The sequence below is a fragment of the Lissotriton vulgaris genome, chromosome 1_1, assembly GCF_964263255.1.
Source record: "Lissotriton vulgaris chromosome 1_1, aLisVul1.2, whole genome shotgun sequence".
NCBI classification, from domain to species: Eukaryota; Metazoa; Chordata; class Amphibia; order Caudata; family Salamandridae; genus Lissotriton; species Lissotriton vulgaris.
The window spans coordinates 2,088,556,518-2,088,577,391 of record NC_141685.1 but is presented as its reverse complement, the minus strand read 5'-3'; the positions used below and the strand labels follow the sequence as shown (position 1 = coordinate 2,088,577,391).

Genomic DNA, 20,874 nt, shown 5'->3' with positions numbered 1-20,874 from the left:
AAACCCGCACTGATGCCAGTGTGAGATTTAATGTAAAATGCACCAGAGGGCATCTTAGAGATGCCCCCTGAAACATAACCTACAATCCACGTCTGGACTGAGAGGCTGCCTAGGCTGCCACACAGCAGACATGTTGCTGGACCCCTGGGTGGGGAGCCCCCCCACTCTCCTCGGCCTGCAACAATGCACATCCTGGGCGAGGTGCTAGGTCTCCTCCCCGAGGATGGGCAGGGGGAAACTTCAAAGGCCTGCCGCCTCTGCGAGCTTCTCCAGACCATTTACTGTACCCAGCAACTGGCCCCCACCGGTTCCGACTCCCACTCTGGCAGGAAGACTGGCGGGAAACCCTACGTCAGGAAGGGGGGTGTGCCAGCCTGTGCCAACCCCACCCCTCAGGTGGGAGAGGCGAGGTGAAGCACGACCCCGGGCTCCGGCCATCTTAAGGATGGGGAGCCCTGCCCAATCACAGCTAGGTTCCTGCCACCCTCCCACCAAAGAGAAGCAGGCTAGGGAGTGTACCCACCCCAGGACAGGGACCTATTGGTCCCTGCCCTTGCCCTACCTGCAACGCCCCTAAATTCAGTATTTAGGGGCTCCCTGAACCTTCCTTCCTCAGAACCCGAAAAGAAGAAAGAAGATCAGGAGAAAGAAGATCAGGAGGAAGAAGACCCGCCGTGCAGCTGCTAACAGGACGACACCAACTGACTTGGCTCCAGCCCTACCGGCCTGTCGATCCTGGAACCTGCTCCTGCTTAATCCCGGCGACTCCTGCAGACAGCAAACTTGGGACCCCCAGAGAACCTGACTGCCTTGACCCTCTTAAAGATTGGGACTCCCATAAGCAGAGGCGCTGCTTCAACAACCATACCCCTGGTGCCAGCCAGGAAGCTAAAGACCACCCCACTCTGCCCCCGCCGAGCCCAGCCCGTGCAAGAGTGAACCAAGACCACGAGGACGTCCCCCCGGCGACTGGGACCCGAAGTCCAGTGCCCAAAGACCCCCCCATCGACGAACCAGACGACGCCTGCAGCCTCAGAACCAGGGACTCCTCCAACCGCGACCAGCTGAGGGTAAGATTTCCCGATGCCCAAAGACACCCCTGCGCCCTGCCGCCCCCTGTGCCTCCCTTTGGGATACCTACCTCTTCTCCAGGATCTCAACTTACCTCTCGAAGTGGTGGTCGCACCTGAAGAATCACCGGCCCAGAATCTTCAGCCTTTGTTCCCTTTCCCATTGAATAACATGGAGTGCCCGACGGCTCGAAAGCACCCTGCACCCAGCCGCCCGAATGCCTCTGGCCGTGCAACCTGTGTCCGATCATACTTCCCCATTTGCCCTGAGCAAATGACCAGGAGCCCAGCTCCCATAGCCGCGTGGTCTGCTAGCCAGCAGCCAGCAACCGAAGGCCCCCTGCCTCTCATTGGGCCCAACTACCTCTGCACCCGGCTGCCCCTGTGCCGCTGAGGGTGTACCTACTGTACCTACCTGACCCTGGGGGACCCCGAGTCTATGCCCAGAATCTTAACTTCACTAGTTGAGTCCTCACCTGGAAACTGATAACCCACTTTCCTGCCATAGGATAGCATTGACCAGTTTGACTCGAAAAATCTTCCAAGTGTGAAGTTTTGAAACTCTAAAATATTCCTATAAAATCAGCCGAATCCAAAGTACTCACCTGTGATCAGGAGAGAAGCCAGTACTGCACCTTGTAGCCCAGTACTGAACGGTAAGAGTAATCCTAATCAGGTTTACTAGTAACCTGAATTTTCTCCATAGGAATCCATGGTCTGCTTTTCTATGACATTTCTTCTAAGTGTCTACTTTTGAAAACTTGAAATATTCCCTAAAATTTGTACCTACTACTGAAACGTAATTACTTACCTGTCTTAAGTAGAGATCCCAGTGCTGGACCTAGGAGCCCAGTACTGGATTACAAAAGTAACGAGAACGGACTTTACCTGTAACCTGTATTTTCTCCCATAGGATAACATTGCTAGATTTTCACTGAAAAGTTTGTAAGTGTGAACTTTTGAAATACCTTTATATTCCTTAAAAAGCATTGCAATAACCAAAACGGTTTTACCAGACTGTTTTCAGCGTACCCCCCCAGACTGAATCTAATCTACAATAACAAACTACTATATGCCTCAAAACAATATGGAAAATGTGCAGGCTTTACCAGAAAAATATGCGCCTTAGCATACCAAACATTTATACGTAGGAAAAAAGTCTAAAATACAGACATAGCAAGGCTAATTCAGTCAAAGTTAAATATACAAAAAATGGCTAAGGCATAGACATATCAGAGTAAATTATGTCAGAAATCATTTGACAAGACGAAACGAGGTAGGAGTGGTGAGAAAGTAATGGGGACTATTCAGACTAAGATCACAGATTACATAAATCGGACAGGTAATCTTCAGATATAACTTGATTTTCTATATTTAGACAGTACTTACGGGAATATTGCCATAGTTCCATACATCTTTTGGCCACGGGGATGTGAGTAAGAGATCAACACCTTTGAAATTTGATTGTGAAAGTAGCAAGGTCTTGAGTGATGCAACATCTTTGCCAGTAAAACTGTATGCAGGAGCTGGTTCACTGTGAGATTCTGTACCACTGAGGTAGGCAATTTGTAAACCAGATGCACCGGTAAAGAGACCTTTACGACCTAAGTCAGAAAGACATACGGATAAAACAATATCATTCACATCCGTCACCTATTCTTCAGTTTACCAACCTAAAGTTGGACAAAGTATGTTACAATTTAATAAGCAGTTATCCGGAACAATTTATTTTTGAACGTTTGAAGGAGCAAGGATTGCAGAATATGGGTTGGTGATCTGTTCCTAAAAACACTTGGACATAGGGCAATGGAGTGCAATATTAGCGACACATTCATAACAGTAGACATGGACTCAAATTGTCAATAATAAACAGCAATGGTATAATATTTCATTAGGTGTGTTCTGCAGTATCGCAGGTTGTCCACATCATTACAAATCGCTACAAATGTTATATTCACCACAACCGTTCAACTAATCGGTACTTAATACTGGAAGGTGGAATTAATCTCAGGTAACTGAGTTCACGCTTTCTGTGCAATGGCTGCTGTGGGAAAGTATTACTGTTATTTGTATGTTTACTTAAACAGATTCGGAATCATTTGCTTATCTGTGTCGCTATGGGCAACAAACATCCAATTAATGTTACTTAACAAAAATGTTGATGGTTCAATTTGTGGACTAGCATTATTATATATGAGGCTGACAGATAGAACTCATGTTCCTCTGAATCATCAAGTACATGAAGAATGAACACTAGCAGCAGAGCAAGATTGACTCCATTCCTGTTCCATGGAAAGTGGCAAAAGAAATTCACCAAAAGTAAGTTAGGTCTCAGCCAACTTGTAAGTAGGAAACATGAAGTACAAGTATTTATAGAAACGCCAGCAAGAGGGGCTTTAATGTTTTGGCACACTAAAGCTTGGTCTACTGACTTTGCCAAAGCTTTTTAACACAGCTTAAGAATCCAAATCAAAAGATAATTAAACACATTTTATAAAACAAGATAATTTGGTAATGCAACCTGTAAACTAATTTCAATTCACACACCTTTTTAGGGTGTTAATTGAAATTAGGTTATAGCTTACCTTACGTTTGGAGTTGGCATGCAGACCAGTTTTAGTAATCTTTCCACGCACAACCCGCTTCTTACCACACAAGCACATACTTCCTAACAAGATTTAGAAAAGTTGACCATACCATGCTACAGTACCACTTTATTCCAATTGCATGAATAACTTGTAGTTTTTAGTACAATAAAATATACAAATCTGTCCTGTTAGATAATCAGGTATCCTAAGATAAAACGTCATGATTACATTCATTCTACTAAGAATTACTTTAAAAATGCCAGTGCGTACTCAAATACGGATTAAGAAGCCAATCAAATATCTATTACTGATAACTCGAGAACTCTGCTTAATTTCATACACCTTGCTTCACAGATGGACTCCCCTGTTGCAGCTATCACATTAAATGCTGAAAAGGCATTTGACAGGGTTAGTTGGGATTTTATGTTTGGAGCGTTGAGATGGCATGGTTTTAGTCCTCCTATTATCCATTATATTCAACTGCTGTACTCTGATCCATCTACTTCTATCTGGGTCAATGTCGTTCAATCTAAATTATTTTCCCTTCATAGAGGAACCAGACAAGGATGCCCCCTTTCCCACCCTTCTTTTCATTCTCCCGTTAGACCCTTCTTGGAAAAAATACGGTGCTCATCATCCTATACAGGCTTCATATATAAGAACATTGAAATTAAATGTACTGCTTACGCAGACGACATTTTACTTTACATCTCTAACCCAGCTACTTCCTTAGCCGCACTCTTCTCTGTGCTGCAGGATTACTCCTTAGTTTCTGGCTACAAATTAAATATTGACAAATCTGAAGTTCTACCTCTTAACAAATCCTGCCTCTCTCATATGTTCCAGGAGTCTAGTTTTGAATGGAATCCCAGATATATTAAGTGTTTAGGTATCCTTTATGCAAATACTATTAAAGAAACTATTAAACTCAATCATAAGGATATACTTAAAAAGATCTCCTCACTCATAGCCGGTTGGTCCCCCCTTTTCTTATCCTGGTGGGGAAGGCTTGCAACTGATGTTACTTCCTATTGACAATTTCTACCTCTCAAAGCTTCCTATCTCTTTCCCGCATTTCTTCTTCAAAACCATAAATCGCATCCTAACAAAGTTCTTGTGGAATAATCGCAAAGCTAGAATTTCTCTTTATCGCCTCCAACAGCCCAAAGATCTTGGTGGGGTTAACTTTCCTCATAATCGCAAGGTTTCATTCGGCCTTTACTTTAAAACAAATTTGGCATTTCCTAACAGATTCATCTTCTCCTTCCCTAACAGCTTGGAGCTCAATAGAACTCGCACAAATCACTCCTTTTTGGGTTTCGCCTGCCGAAGGCTGCGCTCTGCGCAGCTTTTCGGCACAGGCGAAATCCATTGACTCTAATAAGGACTTCAGGAACGTCCCCCGGCTCCCATTGGCTAGCTCCATAAATGGAGGCTAGCCATTGGGAGCCAGATCTGACAATCAAGGCCGGAACAGATTCGGGGGCGTTCCCGCTGATTTTTCCCTCTCCACCCACTTCTGTTAGTCATCGCGGCGGTGGGTGTGTGTTATTTTTTTTTTTCGAGTCGCCATTTTTTCTTCATTTTACATGCGTCTGTTGTTGGAGTTAGTTCAAGATTCGAGTTCCCACGAAGCGATCAGGGATCAGGTAAGGAGTATTTTGTTTATAAATGTGTTTTCACTTTGTAAGTTTAGGTATTTTGTTCTGTGCCGGTTCCCGCCCCCCCCCCTCCCGCTGTCCTGTGCCCGTTCCCGCCCCCCTCCCGCTGTCCTTGTGTCCGTTCCACCCCCCTCCCCGTGTGCCCGTTACCGCCCCCCCTCCCCTTTCACTCTCCGTTGCTTGTTGTGTTTATTGTGCATATTACCCCCATTTGCATACCACTTATGCTGTCATGTTCAGCTTGTCTATCACATTCCACCCGGGACGGAAGACCGTCACCGCTGTCGATGACCCTGATCACAACACGCCTCTATTAACACACTTCTGTGTGCTGAGTAAAGATTTTGAGCCTCGTTGCGGTCTCCACGCAACCGATTTTGCGGTTTTCGGGTAAGATTTGCCATTTTCAACCATGTACACCTTTACCGTTTCGTTACGCTTTTGGGAATGCATGCGGCACCATTAGATATTACCAGCACACAGCAGTTTCACCAGCCGTGCATGAACACCACTCTGTTTCGAGTGTCTTGTCTAAACGGCCGCCTCAACTAACTATATACGGCTCATTCGCGTTCCCACCACTTTTGTTTGGTTCTATCAACTTCACCATCCGAGTATGCACGTAAATCCGCTCTGAGGGTTTTTTGGGATAGTCGTTTTAATGGATTATACACAGCTCATTCACACTCCCATAATTTTTGTTTGGTCCTTGGTCACCGTCACTTATCAGTCATGGCAATTCACTCTTAATGCACCAGTTATTTTATACACATTCCCCAATGTTCATTTTCTAACGACTCTTTCTGTATATGTTTTTTGAGGCTGAGTTCCCATCCTGAATGGTGTGTGTGTGACTGCTCCAGTGTGTGTGTGTATGTGACTGATCCAGAGTGTGAGTGCGTGTGTGCGACTGCTCCAGTGTGTGTGTGCGACTGCTCCAGTGTGTGTATGCGACTGCTCCAGTGTGTGTATGCGACTGCTCCAGTGTGTGTATGCGACTGCTCCAGTGTGTGTATGCGACTGCTCCAGTGTGTGTATGCGACTGCTCCAGTGTGTGTATGCGACTGCTCCAGAGTGTGTGTATGCGACTGCTCCAGAGTGTGTGTGTGTGACTGCTCCAGAGTGTGTGTGTGACTGCTCCAGAGTGTGTGTGTGTGTGTGTGTGACTGCTCCAGTGTGTGTGTGTGTGTGACTGCTCCAGTGTGTGTGTGTGTGTGACTGCTCCAGTGTGTGCATGTGTGTGTGACTGCTCCAGTGTGTGTGTGTGTGTGACTGCTCCAGTGTGTGCATGTGTGTGTGACTGCTCCAGTGTGTGCATGTGTGTGTGACTGCTCCAGTGGGTGTATGTGTGTGTGTATGTGACTGCTCCAGAATGTGTGCGTGTTTGACTGCTCCAGAATGTGTGCGTGTTTGACTGCTCCAGAATGTGTGCGTGTTTGACTGCTCCAGAATGTGTGCGTGTTTGACTGCTCCAGAATGTGTGCGTGTTTGACTGCTCCAGTGTGTGCGTGCATGTGACTGCTCCAGTGTGTGCGTGCATGTGACTGCTCCAGTGTGTGCGTGCATGTGACTGCTCCAGTGTGTGCGTGCATGTGTGTGTGTGTGTGTGTGTGTGTGTGTGTGTGTGTGTGTGTGTGTGTGTGTGTGTGTGTGTGTGTGACTGCTCCCGGGTGTGTGTGTGACTGCTCCCGGGTGTGTGTGTGACTGCTCCCGGGTGTGTGTGTGACTGCTCCCGGGTGTGTGTGTGACTGCTCCAGAGTGTGTGTGTGTGTATGTGACTGCTCCAGAGTGTGTGTGTGTGTGTATGTGACTGCTCCAGAGTGTGTGTGTGTGTGTGTGACTGCTCCAGAGTGTGTGTGTGTGTGTGTGTGACTGCTCCAGAGTGTGTGTGTGTGTGTGTGTGTGTGTGTGTGTGTGTGTGTGTGTGTGTGTGTGTGTGTGTGTGTGTGTGTGTGTGTGTGTGTGTGTGTGTGTGTGTGTGTGTGTGTGTGTGTGTGTGTGTGTGTGTGTGTGTGTGTGTGTGTGTGTGTGTGTGTGTGTGTGTGTGTGTGTGTGTGTGTGTGTGTGTGTGTGTGTGTGTGTGTGTGTGTGTGTGTGACTGCTCCAGTGGGTGTGTGTGTGTGACTGCTCTGGTTGTGTGTGGGGGGGGGGGGGGGGGGGGCTCTGGGTGTGTGTGTGTGTGTGTGTGGCTCTGGGTGTGTGTGGCTGGCTCTGGGTGTGTGTGGCTGGCTCTGGGTGTGTGTGTGGCTGGCTCTGGGTGTGTGTGTGGCTGGCTCTGGGTGTGTGTGTGGCTGGCTCTGGGTGTGTGTGGCTGGCTCTGGGTGTGTGTGTGGCTGGCTCTGGGTGTGTGTGTGGCTGGCTCTGGGTGTGTGTGGCTGGCTCGGGATTGTTTTCAGACTTTGACCCAGAGCAAGAGAGAGGAAACACATGCAAGGGAAGGGAGGAGAAAGAGAAATACGGACAATGACAAAGGGACAAAGCAGTGATGATAAGAACCTGAAAGCGTGAGATAACGAGACAGAGTTTCTGGTGGTGGATTAGAGATGCATGAGGTGGAATCAAAACTATGGAGCCTTGGTATTCGCCACCCTCAATATTCATTAGCTCTGGCCGCAGAGTTACGAGCAGAAATGTGGAGCTTGGCTCTTAATTCCTTTACAAATAAAGTACTGACCACAGCAGACTTTCAGAAAGTTTTCCTTGAGCACATTCTGTATCCTCTATCTGCTTTGCTTTTGACTAGGCACTGTGTGTGTTTTTGTTAAGGATCTAACTAGTAGTAATGCACATACTTAGGTTTTAAGGTTCCAAGTGGGTTGATAGTTTGTTTTAGTTGATGGGCACCTAATTTGACAGCCACCACCACTGCTATCCCAAAACATCTATTCCTGTTCAGCTACAATGGCCCCGAGGTCAGCCGCCACCCTCCCAGGGGAAGACTTCTCCTTCGTCAGTCGTACTGTGAAGTTCCTGCTCTTCTTCTTCAATATGCTCTTCTGGGTAAGTGCTATTCATGCTATTAGTCCTGTTATTTGAACAGAGTGTGTATGACATTATGAAATGTCATAGGAAGCAGCCCTTGCTTCTCTTTTCTATACTATATCCATTCAGTCATATGTGAATTTGAAGTGTGTTGTAGTTTGTGAAGTAACATTGATCACGGGGTACAGTAATACTGGACTCAATTGCAGACTAAGTTCATGGCATATTTATTATGTAAACATAGTGCATGTTTTATATTGGTGCAATAATGTATGATAAACATATTGGTTTCAACTGACGTTAAACAAATTTGGGATAAATGCTTAGATAGGGGACCTCCGCAACTACCTGGGACAGTATACACGTGAGATCTGTATTTCCTGAGTGAGCGATATGTTGGAGGAAGCATTTCAGTGTTAGACGGGTGTAGGGGGAAGTCTCTAACGGAGGGCGAGTGACAGGGTGAAACCTGCTCGGAAGGGCAGTAAGATATACAAATGGTTGTTTCTGTTTGAGGGCAGAGGAAGGGGGGGACCCGAGGGCTCTGGAGTGGAGCAGTGCCTGCTTAACGCATGGGCACGCTGGTCAGTTGCCCAGGGGCCCACCGGAAGTGTTGCACAACAGCACTCCGGGCGGAGGCTTATTTGAGGCAGATGCTGTGTGTGAGGAACTGCGACATCTTTACTGCATAAAAGCTGCGGCAACTTTTATGTGCTTCTTTGTGGTTATTAGGGAAGGTATTCCTTGTACACAGAGCCACTGCTTAGGAACCCCCTGCTGTTTATCAATCTATTCTTTATGTAGCGCCTCCTAGCTCTGTTCGGCGGTTTGTAAGCGCTGTGTAGCTCAGATCCGCCCGGGGAGGCTGTGCACCTGCTGTGTGAGCACTCGCAATGATACTTTCTTTACATTTTCCTCTTAAGTACGATAGAGTTTGTTTTGCTCATTTGTGTGCTTCTATGCATGTTCCACTAGTGTGTTGTGCATTGGGCTTGCGTGCGAAGCACCATATCAGTCATTCATTCCAGCGCCTAGATGCCTTTTTTTTTATTACTGCGCTAGGTAAATGTTTTTTTTTCTTAAAAATTAATTTACATTGACTGGCGTGTCAGGACAGCGTGTAATGTTTGTGAGCGCTCTTGGCGAGTGAGGTGATCTGTGCGTTCCAAAGGTGGGAGAGATGGTGATGGAAGCGCCTCCTCTTCGCTTGGTGTCAGGGTGAAGTCTGCTCTGGGTGTGGCATAGACGGACGAGGACAGTCTCGGAGGTGTTTCTGCCCTGAGCGTGGGTAGGATGTTAAGGACAGGGGGATACTCTGGAGGACCTCGGATAATCGCAGTTTGGTTTCTTCTGTGCTGCAGTTCTGCAGAAATGTTGTATTTGCTGGGGTTGGTGCTGTGTAGGAGATATGTGTGAACTCACATAGTGGGTGAGATGCCCAAGGGAGTACTTTTTTTTTTGTCCATATCTGAGCGAGAAACGCGAGTTCTTGGGGAGTAGAGAGTGCAGAGGGAGTGGAGAGTGGAGAGTGGAGAGGGAGTGGAGAGGGAGTGGAGAGTGGAGAGTGGAGAGTGGAGAGTGCAGAGGGAGTGGAGAGTGGAGAGTGGAGAGTGCAGAGTGGAGAGTGCAGAGGGAGTGGAGAGTGGAGAGTGGAGAGTGGAGAGTGGAGAGTGGAGAGTGGAGAGTGGAGAGTGGAGAGTGCAGAGTGCAGAGTGCAGAGGGAGTGGAGAGTGGAGAGTGCAGAGTGGAGAGTGCAGAGGGAGTGGAGAGTGGAGAGTGGAGAGTGGAGAGTGGAGAGTGCAGAGTGGAGAGTGCAGAGGGAGTGGAGAGTGGAGAGTGGAGAGTGGAGAGTGGAGAGTGCAGAGTGGAGAGTGCAGAGGGAGTGGAGAGGGAGTGCAGAGTGGAGAGTGCAGAGGGAGTGGAGAGGGAGTGGAGAGTGGAGAGTGCAGAGGGAGTGGAGAGTGGAGAGTGCAGAGGGAGTGGAGAGTGGAGAGTGCAGAGGGAGTGGAGAGTGGAGAGTGGAGAGTGGAGAGGGAGTGGAGAGTGGAGAGTGGAGAGTGCAGAGGAGAGTGGAGAGTGGAGAGTGCAGAGGAGAGTGGAGAGTGGAGAGTGCAGAGGAGAGTGGAGAGTGGAGAGTGCAGAGGGAGTGGAGAGTGGAGAGTGCAGAGGGAGTGGAGAGTGGAGAGTGCAGAGGGAGTGGAGAGTGGAGAGTGCAGAGGGAGTGGAGAGTGGAGAGTGCAGAGGGAGTGGAGAGTGGAGAGTGCAGAGGGAGTGGAGAGTGGAGAGTGCAGAGGGAGTGGAGAGTGGAGAGTGCATAGGGAGTGGAGAGTGCATAGGGAGTGGAGAGTGCATAGGGAGTGGAGAGTGCATAGGGAGTGGAGAGTGCATAGGGAGTGGAGAGTGCAGAGGGAGTGCAGAGGGAGTGCAGAGGGAGTGCAGAGGGAGTGCAGAGGGAGTGCAGAGGGAGTGCAGAGGGAGTGCAGAGGGAGTGCATAGGGAGTGCAGAGGGCATAGGGAGTGCAGAGGGCATAGGGAGTGCATAGGGAGTGCAGAGTGCATAGGGAGTGCAGAGTGCATAGGGAGTGCAGAGTGCATAGGGAGTGCAGAGTGCATAGGGAGTGCAGAGTGCATAGGGAGTGCAGAGTGCATAGGGAATGCAGAGTGCAGAGTGAGTAGGGAGTGCTAGAGAGTGCAGAGTGAGTAGGGAGTGCTAGGGAGTGCTAGAGAGTGCAGAGTGAGTAGGGAGTGCTAGGGAGTGCTAGGGAGTGCAGAGTGAGTAGGGAGTGCTAGGGAGTGCTAGAGAGTGCAGAGTGATTGCAGAGATTAAGCTAATGGCAATGTAAATGACAATGCCATTTATTTATCTGTTTTCAAAACCAACACAAATTTTGTCATTTACAATGCCAATAACTCTAACTTTTCCAAAGGCGAAAGCATTGTATTGTAAATGCTTGTTCTTTGCTTACAGCTACTTGCCTATCCCACCCTCCGATGAGATTTCTTACTCCCATATTTAAACATTCTAAAGGATAGCTCTCTTTATTCCGCTCCTCTTTTTCACAAGCAAACCTTCATTTTTTTTTAACTCTGATTGGGTATAATAAATCTATAAAGATCAATAATAGAGCGCTTTTCTGGAAAGAATGGATTGACAAAAGGCATTATCACCTATGCTCATTTACTTAAAGATAATTCCTTAAGAACTTTCCCAGACATTTGTGATACTTTTCATCTCTCTAATGCACACTCTTCTCAATTCCCCTTGCTTCAGCAGGCCCTAACCTCCATTTTCTCTCAGAGTGGTTCTCTGGCCACCACCATCCCGACTCCTTCACCTCCACCAGATTTCTCTATCCCTCTCAGTGCTGCTGCTATTTATAAAATACTTTCCCATCCCACTGCTGATGGGCTCAAATCTAAACTTGAGCTTTCATGGGAAAGAGACCAAGATCAAGAATTTTCTCTTCGGGTTTGGGACACTACTTGGTCTAAAATACACACAGTTTCTCGTTCTGCCAGCACCACACAGACCTTTTATAATAGACTCTTTTTTACTCCTTCTGATTTACATAAATTCAAGTTACGGGATTCCAATAAATTTTGGTCCTGCTCACATACTAATAGTGATCTTCTCCATATGTTCTTTCATTGTCCGTTGGTTAAGTCCCTTTGGTCTCGCATATGGTTAAAACTAAATGATATCTTAGCCACGGATCATCCCACGTATGAGAGGAACTAAAAATCTATAAACCTAATTAGAATAGATAGCACCAAATGACATTATATTAAATAGGTGCTCCAGATACCGCAAGCTTATTACGTAAATGTGTCATGCTGTATAAACTGATAGAGTGAATTACAGTCACAATATTGCTAAATGCTGAAAGTTAGAGTGGTGTTTGAGGACAATAGATGTGGCAAAATAAATATTAACAATTCTTGCTACTTTACCCAAACGTTTGTTTAACAAATACATACCCAAGTACGTTATGTTTTCAGCCAGTTCGCATCCATCAGCCTCTTCAAAATATTTTACTGTATCCTGATTATTGGCACCCAAAACGTAAGTATGAATAGGAGCTGACAAAAAAGAAATGAGAATTTTTTTTAGAGTAATAGCAAATCTGATGTAATGGTTTTAGTGAACAGACAAGGGTGCAGCCAGCATGGCACTGTGGTCAGGTTCAGAAACAACTACAAGACACATCTAATACAAGACTAATCTTCAACCTCTCCCACTCATCTTCATCCGCCCAGAATGTCCAGACAGTCAGGACGTTCATTCAGGACTGGATGAACTGCAACCACCTCAAACTCAACCCGGACAAAACCGAGCTGGTCTTGACCAGAGGTGGTTGCAGTCCGTGGTCCCCCTCCTTCTGGCCCCCGTCACTTGGTGTCCCTCCACTCCCTGTACCTAAAGTTAAAACTCTTGGGATCCTCCTGAACTCACAACTCTCTGTTCATTCACAAGTCGGTTCAGTGGCCTCTTCTTGTTTTTTTTCCCTCAGAATAATTAGGAAAGTTTCCCGTTTCTTTTCCCCCTCTGCTTTAAAAATTATCGTGCTGGCCATGGTACTATCGCGCATTGATTATGGCAACATAATCTATAATGGGGCTCCTGCCTATGCGATCCACCGCCTGCAGTTGGTACAGAACCAGGCTGCCCGCCTGATTCATGGCCTACCTAAATACCATCGGGCCACCCCACTGCTCAAAGCATTACATTGGCTTCCGGTGAGAGAGCGCGCCCTTTTCAAACTTGGCTGCCTCACTTTTCAGGCTAGGTCGGGTACTGCCCCCGAGTTCATATGCTCAGCTATCAAGCCCTACCTTCCGGGCAGAGACCTTCGCTCCACTCATATGGCTCTTTTAGCTACCCCCCGTTTTAAAAAACAGAAGGCTGGTGGAGCGAAATTCGCTGTTCTTGCTCTAGTCTTCTGGAACTCCCTTCCTGCTGCCCTTCGCACATCGCCTTCTTATCTACAGTTCCGGAAGGATCTCAAAACCTTCCTATTTTTGCGAGCTTACACTGCCTAGCCTCTTCCAGCTGCTGCCGCCCACTGCATCACACATAGCGCCATGAAACCGCTTGGTAAAAGAGCGCTGAATAAATGTTTTTAAATTCAAATTCAAATACATCCTGCGCTATTGGGTGTATAGTGTTCTGGTGTCTGGTGATCAATATCAGGAGCAACTGGGTCCAAGGTAGTGGCACCAGCTGGTCCTGCTTAACCAAAGCCTGGCTGGGGCTCTGAAAGGTCACTGAATTTGTGGCAATATCATTCACAGTCCAGGCCTATGCCTCAGAAATAACGCAACAGCTAAGGCAAAGTGCATCTTATGTTAATAGAACTTGCTAAAGCACAGCGACTCACACCCGAAGCTTCATCTGGCGTTTATCTGTCCAGATCTGGACGAGAAAACATGTATCCTAGGACCGGTTTTGGGGTATAACCCCCTCATCAACCAGGACCACCGTACCTCACGCTTATCTCACCTCGCGCGTCTCGTTTTTCTATTGTTTTACATATACTCCATGTTTCCAGTTCTCATAGAATTAACCTTCAATAGTTTGCAGCTCACCCAAAGTCAAGTTAAGGGCATTCATGCGATACTGGTTCTTAAGCCAGAAATCTATGCTGCAATTTGTAGATTCACTTTTAGCATTCAGTCTGGGCCTACAGTTCCAAGCATTCCTAGGGTTTCGACTGCAAATATGCAATTAGATGGATGACACCCTCTGCCATGATGAAATCCGGCCACTGAGCTCTAGGAAATAGAACAAAACTACCACTAATCTGATTGGCCCTTGCAGAGAAGCCACTTTTAACTGTGTGAAAAAAACATGCAGCCTGATGCAGATCTGTACACAGTACTAAAAGCATGCATGGTAGGGAAACATACTTCTCTGCTCTTCTACCTGCAGCGTGTTCCACGGCCGAAATCACACTTGCACTTTGCTGCTTTTACTTGCTTTTTTTCCTCTCAACACTCCCGCCTTTGGATGTGCACTTTCTAGCTATGTTTAACTGGTCTGTTTTGTCTGATGCGTTTCTTACGTCGGTTGCCAGTTCTCAGATGTGAGCTTTAACTTTATACTAAACCTCTCGTTATAAAGTACGACTTTACAGAAAAGAAAAATTAAAGCAAGACACCCCCATCAGCCAACTTCAACCAGCTATTTAAGCGGAACTAATGAAAAATGTAATTGTAATAGCTGCCAAGCGGCACCTTTGCGTTTTGTGACATCTTTAGTCACTGCTGGCTTTTTAGTTAATCACAAGTGCATTCCAGTGAGGGGCTTTTGAGCGAAACAAAAAAAGAACATCCCTTGGCCTCAGCAGAGCCCAGTTCCTTGAGAAGGGGGGGGGGGAGGGGAGGGGGTATGTTTTCACCCACTGGCATGCCTTCTGAGATGGGAAATTAATCTTAGACATGGTGACCCCCCCCCCCCCTCCACCGCCCCCCCCCCCCAAAGCAGGCTCTCCAGACAACTACTATCGACTATCGTCCCGCACTCCGAGGCTATTAGCTGAAAATCAGACACTCCAAGCTAGGCCTACAATATCCCATCTATTTACCTACAGCTCAGAGACCCTGCCACCCATCCGACACCTCAAGGAGGGCTTTGCAAATCTTTCAGCCCTAAGACCATGATCTGCCATCACACACACCTCAGCCAGTGTGCAACCACCTCTGACACATCAACAGATACCCTTTGAGGGCATGCTGAAAATCTAAGGAAGCTGGTAGCGAGGTTACAGCTCTACTGGTCTTCATATATCCATTTTCTATCATTCAATATCTGAGCCCGCACTAAAACTACCTTCAGCTGGTCATTAGACACCACAGGATGCACTGCAAACTCTCAGTCAACCTTCAGAAACCTCAACAAGGCCATCAAAGAACCTCACTTGGCCCATAGCGAGCCTTTGACACCCTTCAGACACTCGCAGTCCCCTCACAGACACTGCCTGCTACCAGTTCCCCAGTGATTAACAGCTATTATTCAAGCAATCCAATGTATTCCCCCAACTAGCCTACTGCCCCTGCTATCAAAGGACCCAGTAAGTCCTTAGGCAATAGCAGAGACATCCAGTCTGCCTATAGGTACCACCAATAAGTACTGAGACACCACTCTAACACTTATGGTCTACCGCCTGAGACCTCAGACAACCAACTCTTAAGAGACCCCAGGACCCTGATAACCCTGCGACTGAAAGTAGATACCTGCAGCTTGCTGTAACACCGCTCCTCTACCCTCAGAGATACTCAGAGCATCATTATCAGAGACCCTCACATCCCACTTTCTGTACTGCAGCAGTATATATAAATCTCATGAGAAACATTGTTTGGAGACCTAGTTATCTTAGGCCATATAATTAATGGATGGTATTCGATTAATTTCCTGACACCTCAACATTATGGGTTTTGACGCATTTAACTTGAAAACAGTGAACATTATCAAAGTGCCTCAAGTGTGCAGAATGTCTAATAGAGCCCCTCTTCTCATTGAAATACAGACAACCTCTTTCGGATCCTTGGATTTGAAGATTGCCCCAACAAGTTTACATTCAAATGATTAACCATTTTTCTTGGAAACGTGAAAATGTTGCTGGCCCATAACAGAGTTGATAGGTCCATTGCTGTCAGCATTATCTCACAGAAAAGATCAGATACTCTCCAGTTTACCCACAGACCAAATGCGAGACTAAATCTGCTCACCGTATGCATCCCTGCTGAAAGAAGAGCAAAAGGATTAAGAATATACAAGGGTTAATCGGTGTCCACACTCTGGACATCAGATACTATACACTGGACATCTGAGAGACAAATGTCCAACTCCAGACTAGAGAACTTATGATGCCATTGCAATGGCTCCACTGCCAGTGGAAACAATAAAATGGATAATGGGCAATCTTATTGGATGCCCTACTCTATCCTCTACTGAAAGGAGTATTTCTGTCCTAAGTAGGCGGTGGAGACTTTATTGGACCAAATCTGATCGTTTCTAGAACAGCATAAAAGTACTCAGACAACAGAGTTGAAAGCATTCTCCATATCCAAGAAGTCAACTGACCGCTACTGGTCTCCATTAAAAACCACTTACATCAACCAGCTTGCAAGCACCTCTGGTTAGGTTTGGAGACCTGCTGCATCCTAGAACAAATCTTTTATGGATGGGATGCATCAACACAGGTAGTACGTTTCTTATTTTAATCACAAGCTCCTGCTCTAGGAACATACAGCCTAGGTTTAATAAAGACTGAACAACTGTCTGTGCATCTTTGCTCAGCTTAGGAAGGCTCTCCACTAAGGCATCATTTGTGGATTAAGACTGTGAATCTAGTTCCTGTGACGTGTTACAGAACTCCAGTAGTCTATGGTGTCATTGAGCACTGTACATTATGAGTAACTCCAACGAGAGGCCATCAACGCAAGGGTATTCCCTCTGCCCATATTTCATACTGCATAGAGCAGCTCTTGCACAGTAACTAGAAGATCAAGCCAGTCTATACAAGGCTAAGCTAATATTCGCCAATTGGCACTAGACAAGTAACCAGCCTCCTGTTCCAAATGCTGGTTTGGGCCAAGTACTGACATATTATAACAGTCCTATATTATTTATCATAATTTAAATATGGACCAAGACACCACTTCTGTCTTTCATAACTAGTAGTTCTGGTCTTATATACTCAGTGTGGGTTAGATTAGCTAACAATTCACCCATTATATCACCTCCTTGAGTGCACAAACAGTATAACATTTAAAGTTCAGATACTTAAGTGATGTAACTTTGCATTATAAGGCCCCTAGTGTGCTACACTGGTGTGGTGTTGAGGTTAAATGACACGAGGAGAGAAACTCATTAAACACAAATAACTTTTTTCTCTACATTACACAAACAAATACAACCACATATAATCCACAGCAGATCTGTGAATTATACAACCACATATAAACCACAGCAGATCTTTGAATTATTTTGGTGGTACTCTGGGCTACACATGAATTGGGAGAAATCCATGCAATATCAACTGACAACTTGGACCCCACCATGAACATCTCGAGTTTCGATAGCTGAGAATTGCTGGAGTGTGGGTCTTTTTATCACCCACAAACCGGGTAAGTTCTTTAGCTGCAACCTACGTAGTTTTCTCTGTAAATTCTAAGAGAATGAGAGTCACTGGAGAGGACTGCCACTTTCGCTCTTGGAACATGTACCACTGTTTAAAATGATGGTGTTACTAAAGTTCCTTAGATATGAGGATTATGGAGAATGTAACTACGAATGAGAACTAAGAAATGATGGTGTAGCGTAATGATTTCTTTTTTAGAACTGGTCAATGCCTCCATGACTATGGCAGTGGTGCGAATGGCATGGAAGAATGCCATCATCCCTATTTTGAAAAAAAACCCTCTTTCGATGTAGCCCAGCCCGAAAACTATCGCGCCATCTCTCTGCTACCTTTTCTATCTAAGGTAGCGGTGAAACATGTAAATAATCTCCTGACAAATTTCTTAGAACAAAACCACAGTTTAGACCCATCTCAGACTGGTTTTGGACCTTCCTACAGTACTGAATCCGCTCTTCTGACCGTAACGGAGAACCTGCGCAGTGCTGCACAGGACGGCAGCTCTCAGGCACGGATTCTTTTAGATTTAAGCGCCGCTTTTGATATGGTCTCCCATGCGGTGCTGCCTAGACGACTTCATAAATTAGGGGTACGTGACAAAGCCTTAACTTGATTTGCCTCTTTAAGTGATTGGTCTTTCCAAGTGATATTCACCCCCACCTTTTTGCTTCATCTCAAAGAGGGTTGGTACAGGATATCCCTCAGGGTTCGTCTCTAAGCCCTACTATTTTAAATATACATGTCAGGCCATTAGCTGATGTGGTAAAGCCTTTAGGGAGCTTATTGGGCTCCTATGCGGACGATAGCCAACTTGTCGTCCATCTATCCGCTGGTAGGACCAAAGACAGTTAACTTTCAACATTTTTGACCTCAGTCGTCAGCTGGATGCACAATAACGGTTTCAAGTTGAATGCCAATAAAACTGCGATCCTCCTGCTGGATAAGGAGACTCATCTTTGGGGTGATCATCGGTGGACTGAGGTGTTTGCGCCCCCTCAAACCTAAAACCTTGGCGTGCGGTTTAACTACTCGCTCTCTTTCAAAACTCAATTCACAATACTAGCTGGTACATGCTTTGGGACCTTGAAAAGCCTAAAACCCATTTTCAGATTTTTTACTCGACAAGTCAACCAACTGATTATAGAGTCTTGATCAGTTTACACCTGGACTACTGTAGCATTCTATATTTTGGCGCAAAAGATCTGTTATAAATCGGTTACAGACTGTCCAGAATGCAGCTGCCAGACAAATTTCTCTCGCCTCAAATTGTGTTCTGTCTCGCCTCTCCTCTGTAAACTCAAATGGATGCCCATTGAAAAGCATACACAATTCAAAGCCCTGTGCATTTCCCACAAGATTCTTAACAAGCAAGGGGCCCTTTGCTTGGCTGCCTTGATGCAACCATATCTGTCTACCAGGGCCCTGCGCTCAGAAGACTTGAGTCTAGCCTCTGTACCTTGCATTACAAGAGCCAGAAAGGAAGGACGCTCTTTTTGAGCTCTTATGGAATACTCTGCCGCCTCAGTTAAGAAAGATTCAAAATGATTTCAGCTTCCGAAATAACACCTGGCTGTCTTTAGTTTAGACTTCTCTCTGTCTTCTTATGTGATGCTTTGGCACAACATTATTATTTTTTTGTCATACTAGTAATTAGTGCTGGGAAGCCCCATTTAATGACAGCTATGCACTTTAAAAATCTTCTTAACATAACAATGAACGGAGAATGAACTTGCAACGGCCTTTAAACCTCAGGTTCAGTAGAAGAGGTAGCCCTAGATATTGGCTACAGACCCAACACTAGTATTATTAGGACATTTTTATCCATCCTGCCGGGCAGCAACTGTGAAAGTAACTGCAATTTGTTACATTAAACATGAAAGATCAATATAATAATTAGAAAAATAACAGAGTTCCACAAAATATCAAATGTAGAATGAGGAAATTACCATTTTACAGCCCTTAATTTATTTTTTCCCATCTTAATTTGCCAATCAAGCATTGCCTTTCAAAAAAGTGTAGAACACACTGCAATAGATCCCTGAACACTCAAGCCTTCTTCAATACTAAGGTCTTTATTTTGGTAACCTTTTTGAAAATTCTTTGTTTTGGATGCTTTACATTGAGTAATTCTTGCTTTTGTACCCAAATGTTATAATATATAGCCATCATAAGAATATACGTGTATTATGAGACAACAGAAAACCCATGTTTTAGACCAGTTATGTAAATATAGAGGCCAAAATCTCTTTGGAAAACTATAAGTGTATGGTATACGTACATTTACAAGACTTTGTGAAAAACATTTAAATATTCACCTGCAACAAAATGTACGTTTACTGGAGCTGAATTATAATAATGCACTATTCTGTCTTAACACAAATCTTAATACTCAGTTTAGATTTTCGAACCAAGAATGGTTATCTTGCATTATTCAAAATGATCAGAGTTCATTAAAGAAAGGTGCAGTGTCATCGAAATTGGTTGTTGCTCCAGTTTTATATTCTTACCTTTTTTAGCGCCAGTTTTATATTCTTTCCACTCAACCTCAGTTGCTGGGTTTGTGCTAAAGAAATTCCCTACACACAGTAGCAACTAAAAACAATAAAAAACATAAAACTGTAAAAAAAAACTGCAATGGGAATAATAAAACTAAGCATTGAAAACTGCAACTGGAGTTTATTGGCTCCCACAAGCATCTCTACACACATTCTTTGCTGGTACATTTCATCTAACTAATCCCGCCCCTAATTCCGTGCCCATCTCTATCACACGAATACAGCTGATCAGTCATCAAACAGACAAAAATTATTACCTAAAATATGTTCAGACTGGACAATCTATGCCATGATTTAAAATACATATACAAACAATGAATGTAAATAGAACTCAATTGCATATTAAATGAATAACCTGAAAACCTGCCATGGGTCTTGCATTAATGGACTTTTCACACCATGGATATTAAAAACCAAAGTCAACTATATGCTCAAATTCAATATGGAAAATGTTATTTTCCTTTAACTATGTTTGCAGCATGCAGTGCTGTAGACTCACATGCTCTACAAACTGCAGACGTATATAGTGGCGCACAGAAAATTGCAAGTTCTTTTTCCACGAAAGAGTGCTTTTCGTTTTGAGGCGATTTGTAATACAACCCATGAAATCGAAAAATCATATTGACTTCCTCAGAATGTGCAGTTTCTGCAAAACAGAAAGCGTGTGTACACACGCACGCACACACACACACACACACACACACCCCTTACCGCCCCATACTTCTGATGGTCGCCGGTACTTAGTTACAGTTAGGACCATGTTTCCATAGGAAAAGTGTTTTCTGATTTGTCTATATGTTTGGCTGTGATTGATGAATCTTCCCCAAAAAAGTGCCCTGGTGATTCTAGCTGTGCATGGAAAGTTTTGGGGGTGATCA

The 20,874-nt window shown here is 45.3% G+C and overlaps 1 protein-coding gene across 2 annotated transcripts in view; it reads right to left on the bottom strand.

The window, feature by feature from the left end:
- CWF19L1 (CWF19 like cell cycle control factor 1) overlaps positions 1-20,874 on the bottom strand; it is a 232,099-nt gene that overhangs the window by 168,643 nt on the left and 42,582 nt on the right. For both annotated transcript variants that reach the window (XM_086921175.1, XM_086921183.1), the window contains exons 3-5: positions 19,949-20,033; positions 12,280-12,381; positions 2,460-2,674 (exon numbers count right to left, since the gene is read on the bottom strand). In XM_086921175.1, the coding sequence (XP_086777301.1) occupies positions 2,460-2,674; positions 12,280-12,381; positions 19,949-20,033 (402 nt within the window). The remainder of the gene's footprint in view (positions 1-2,459; positions 2,675-12,279; positions 12,382-19,948; positions 20,034-20,874) is intronic.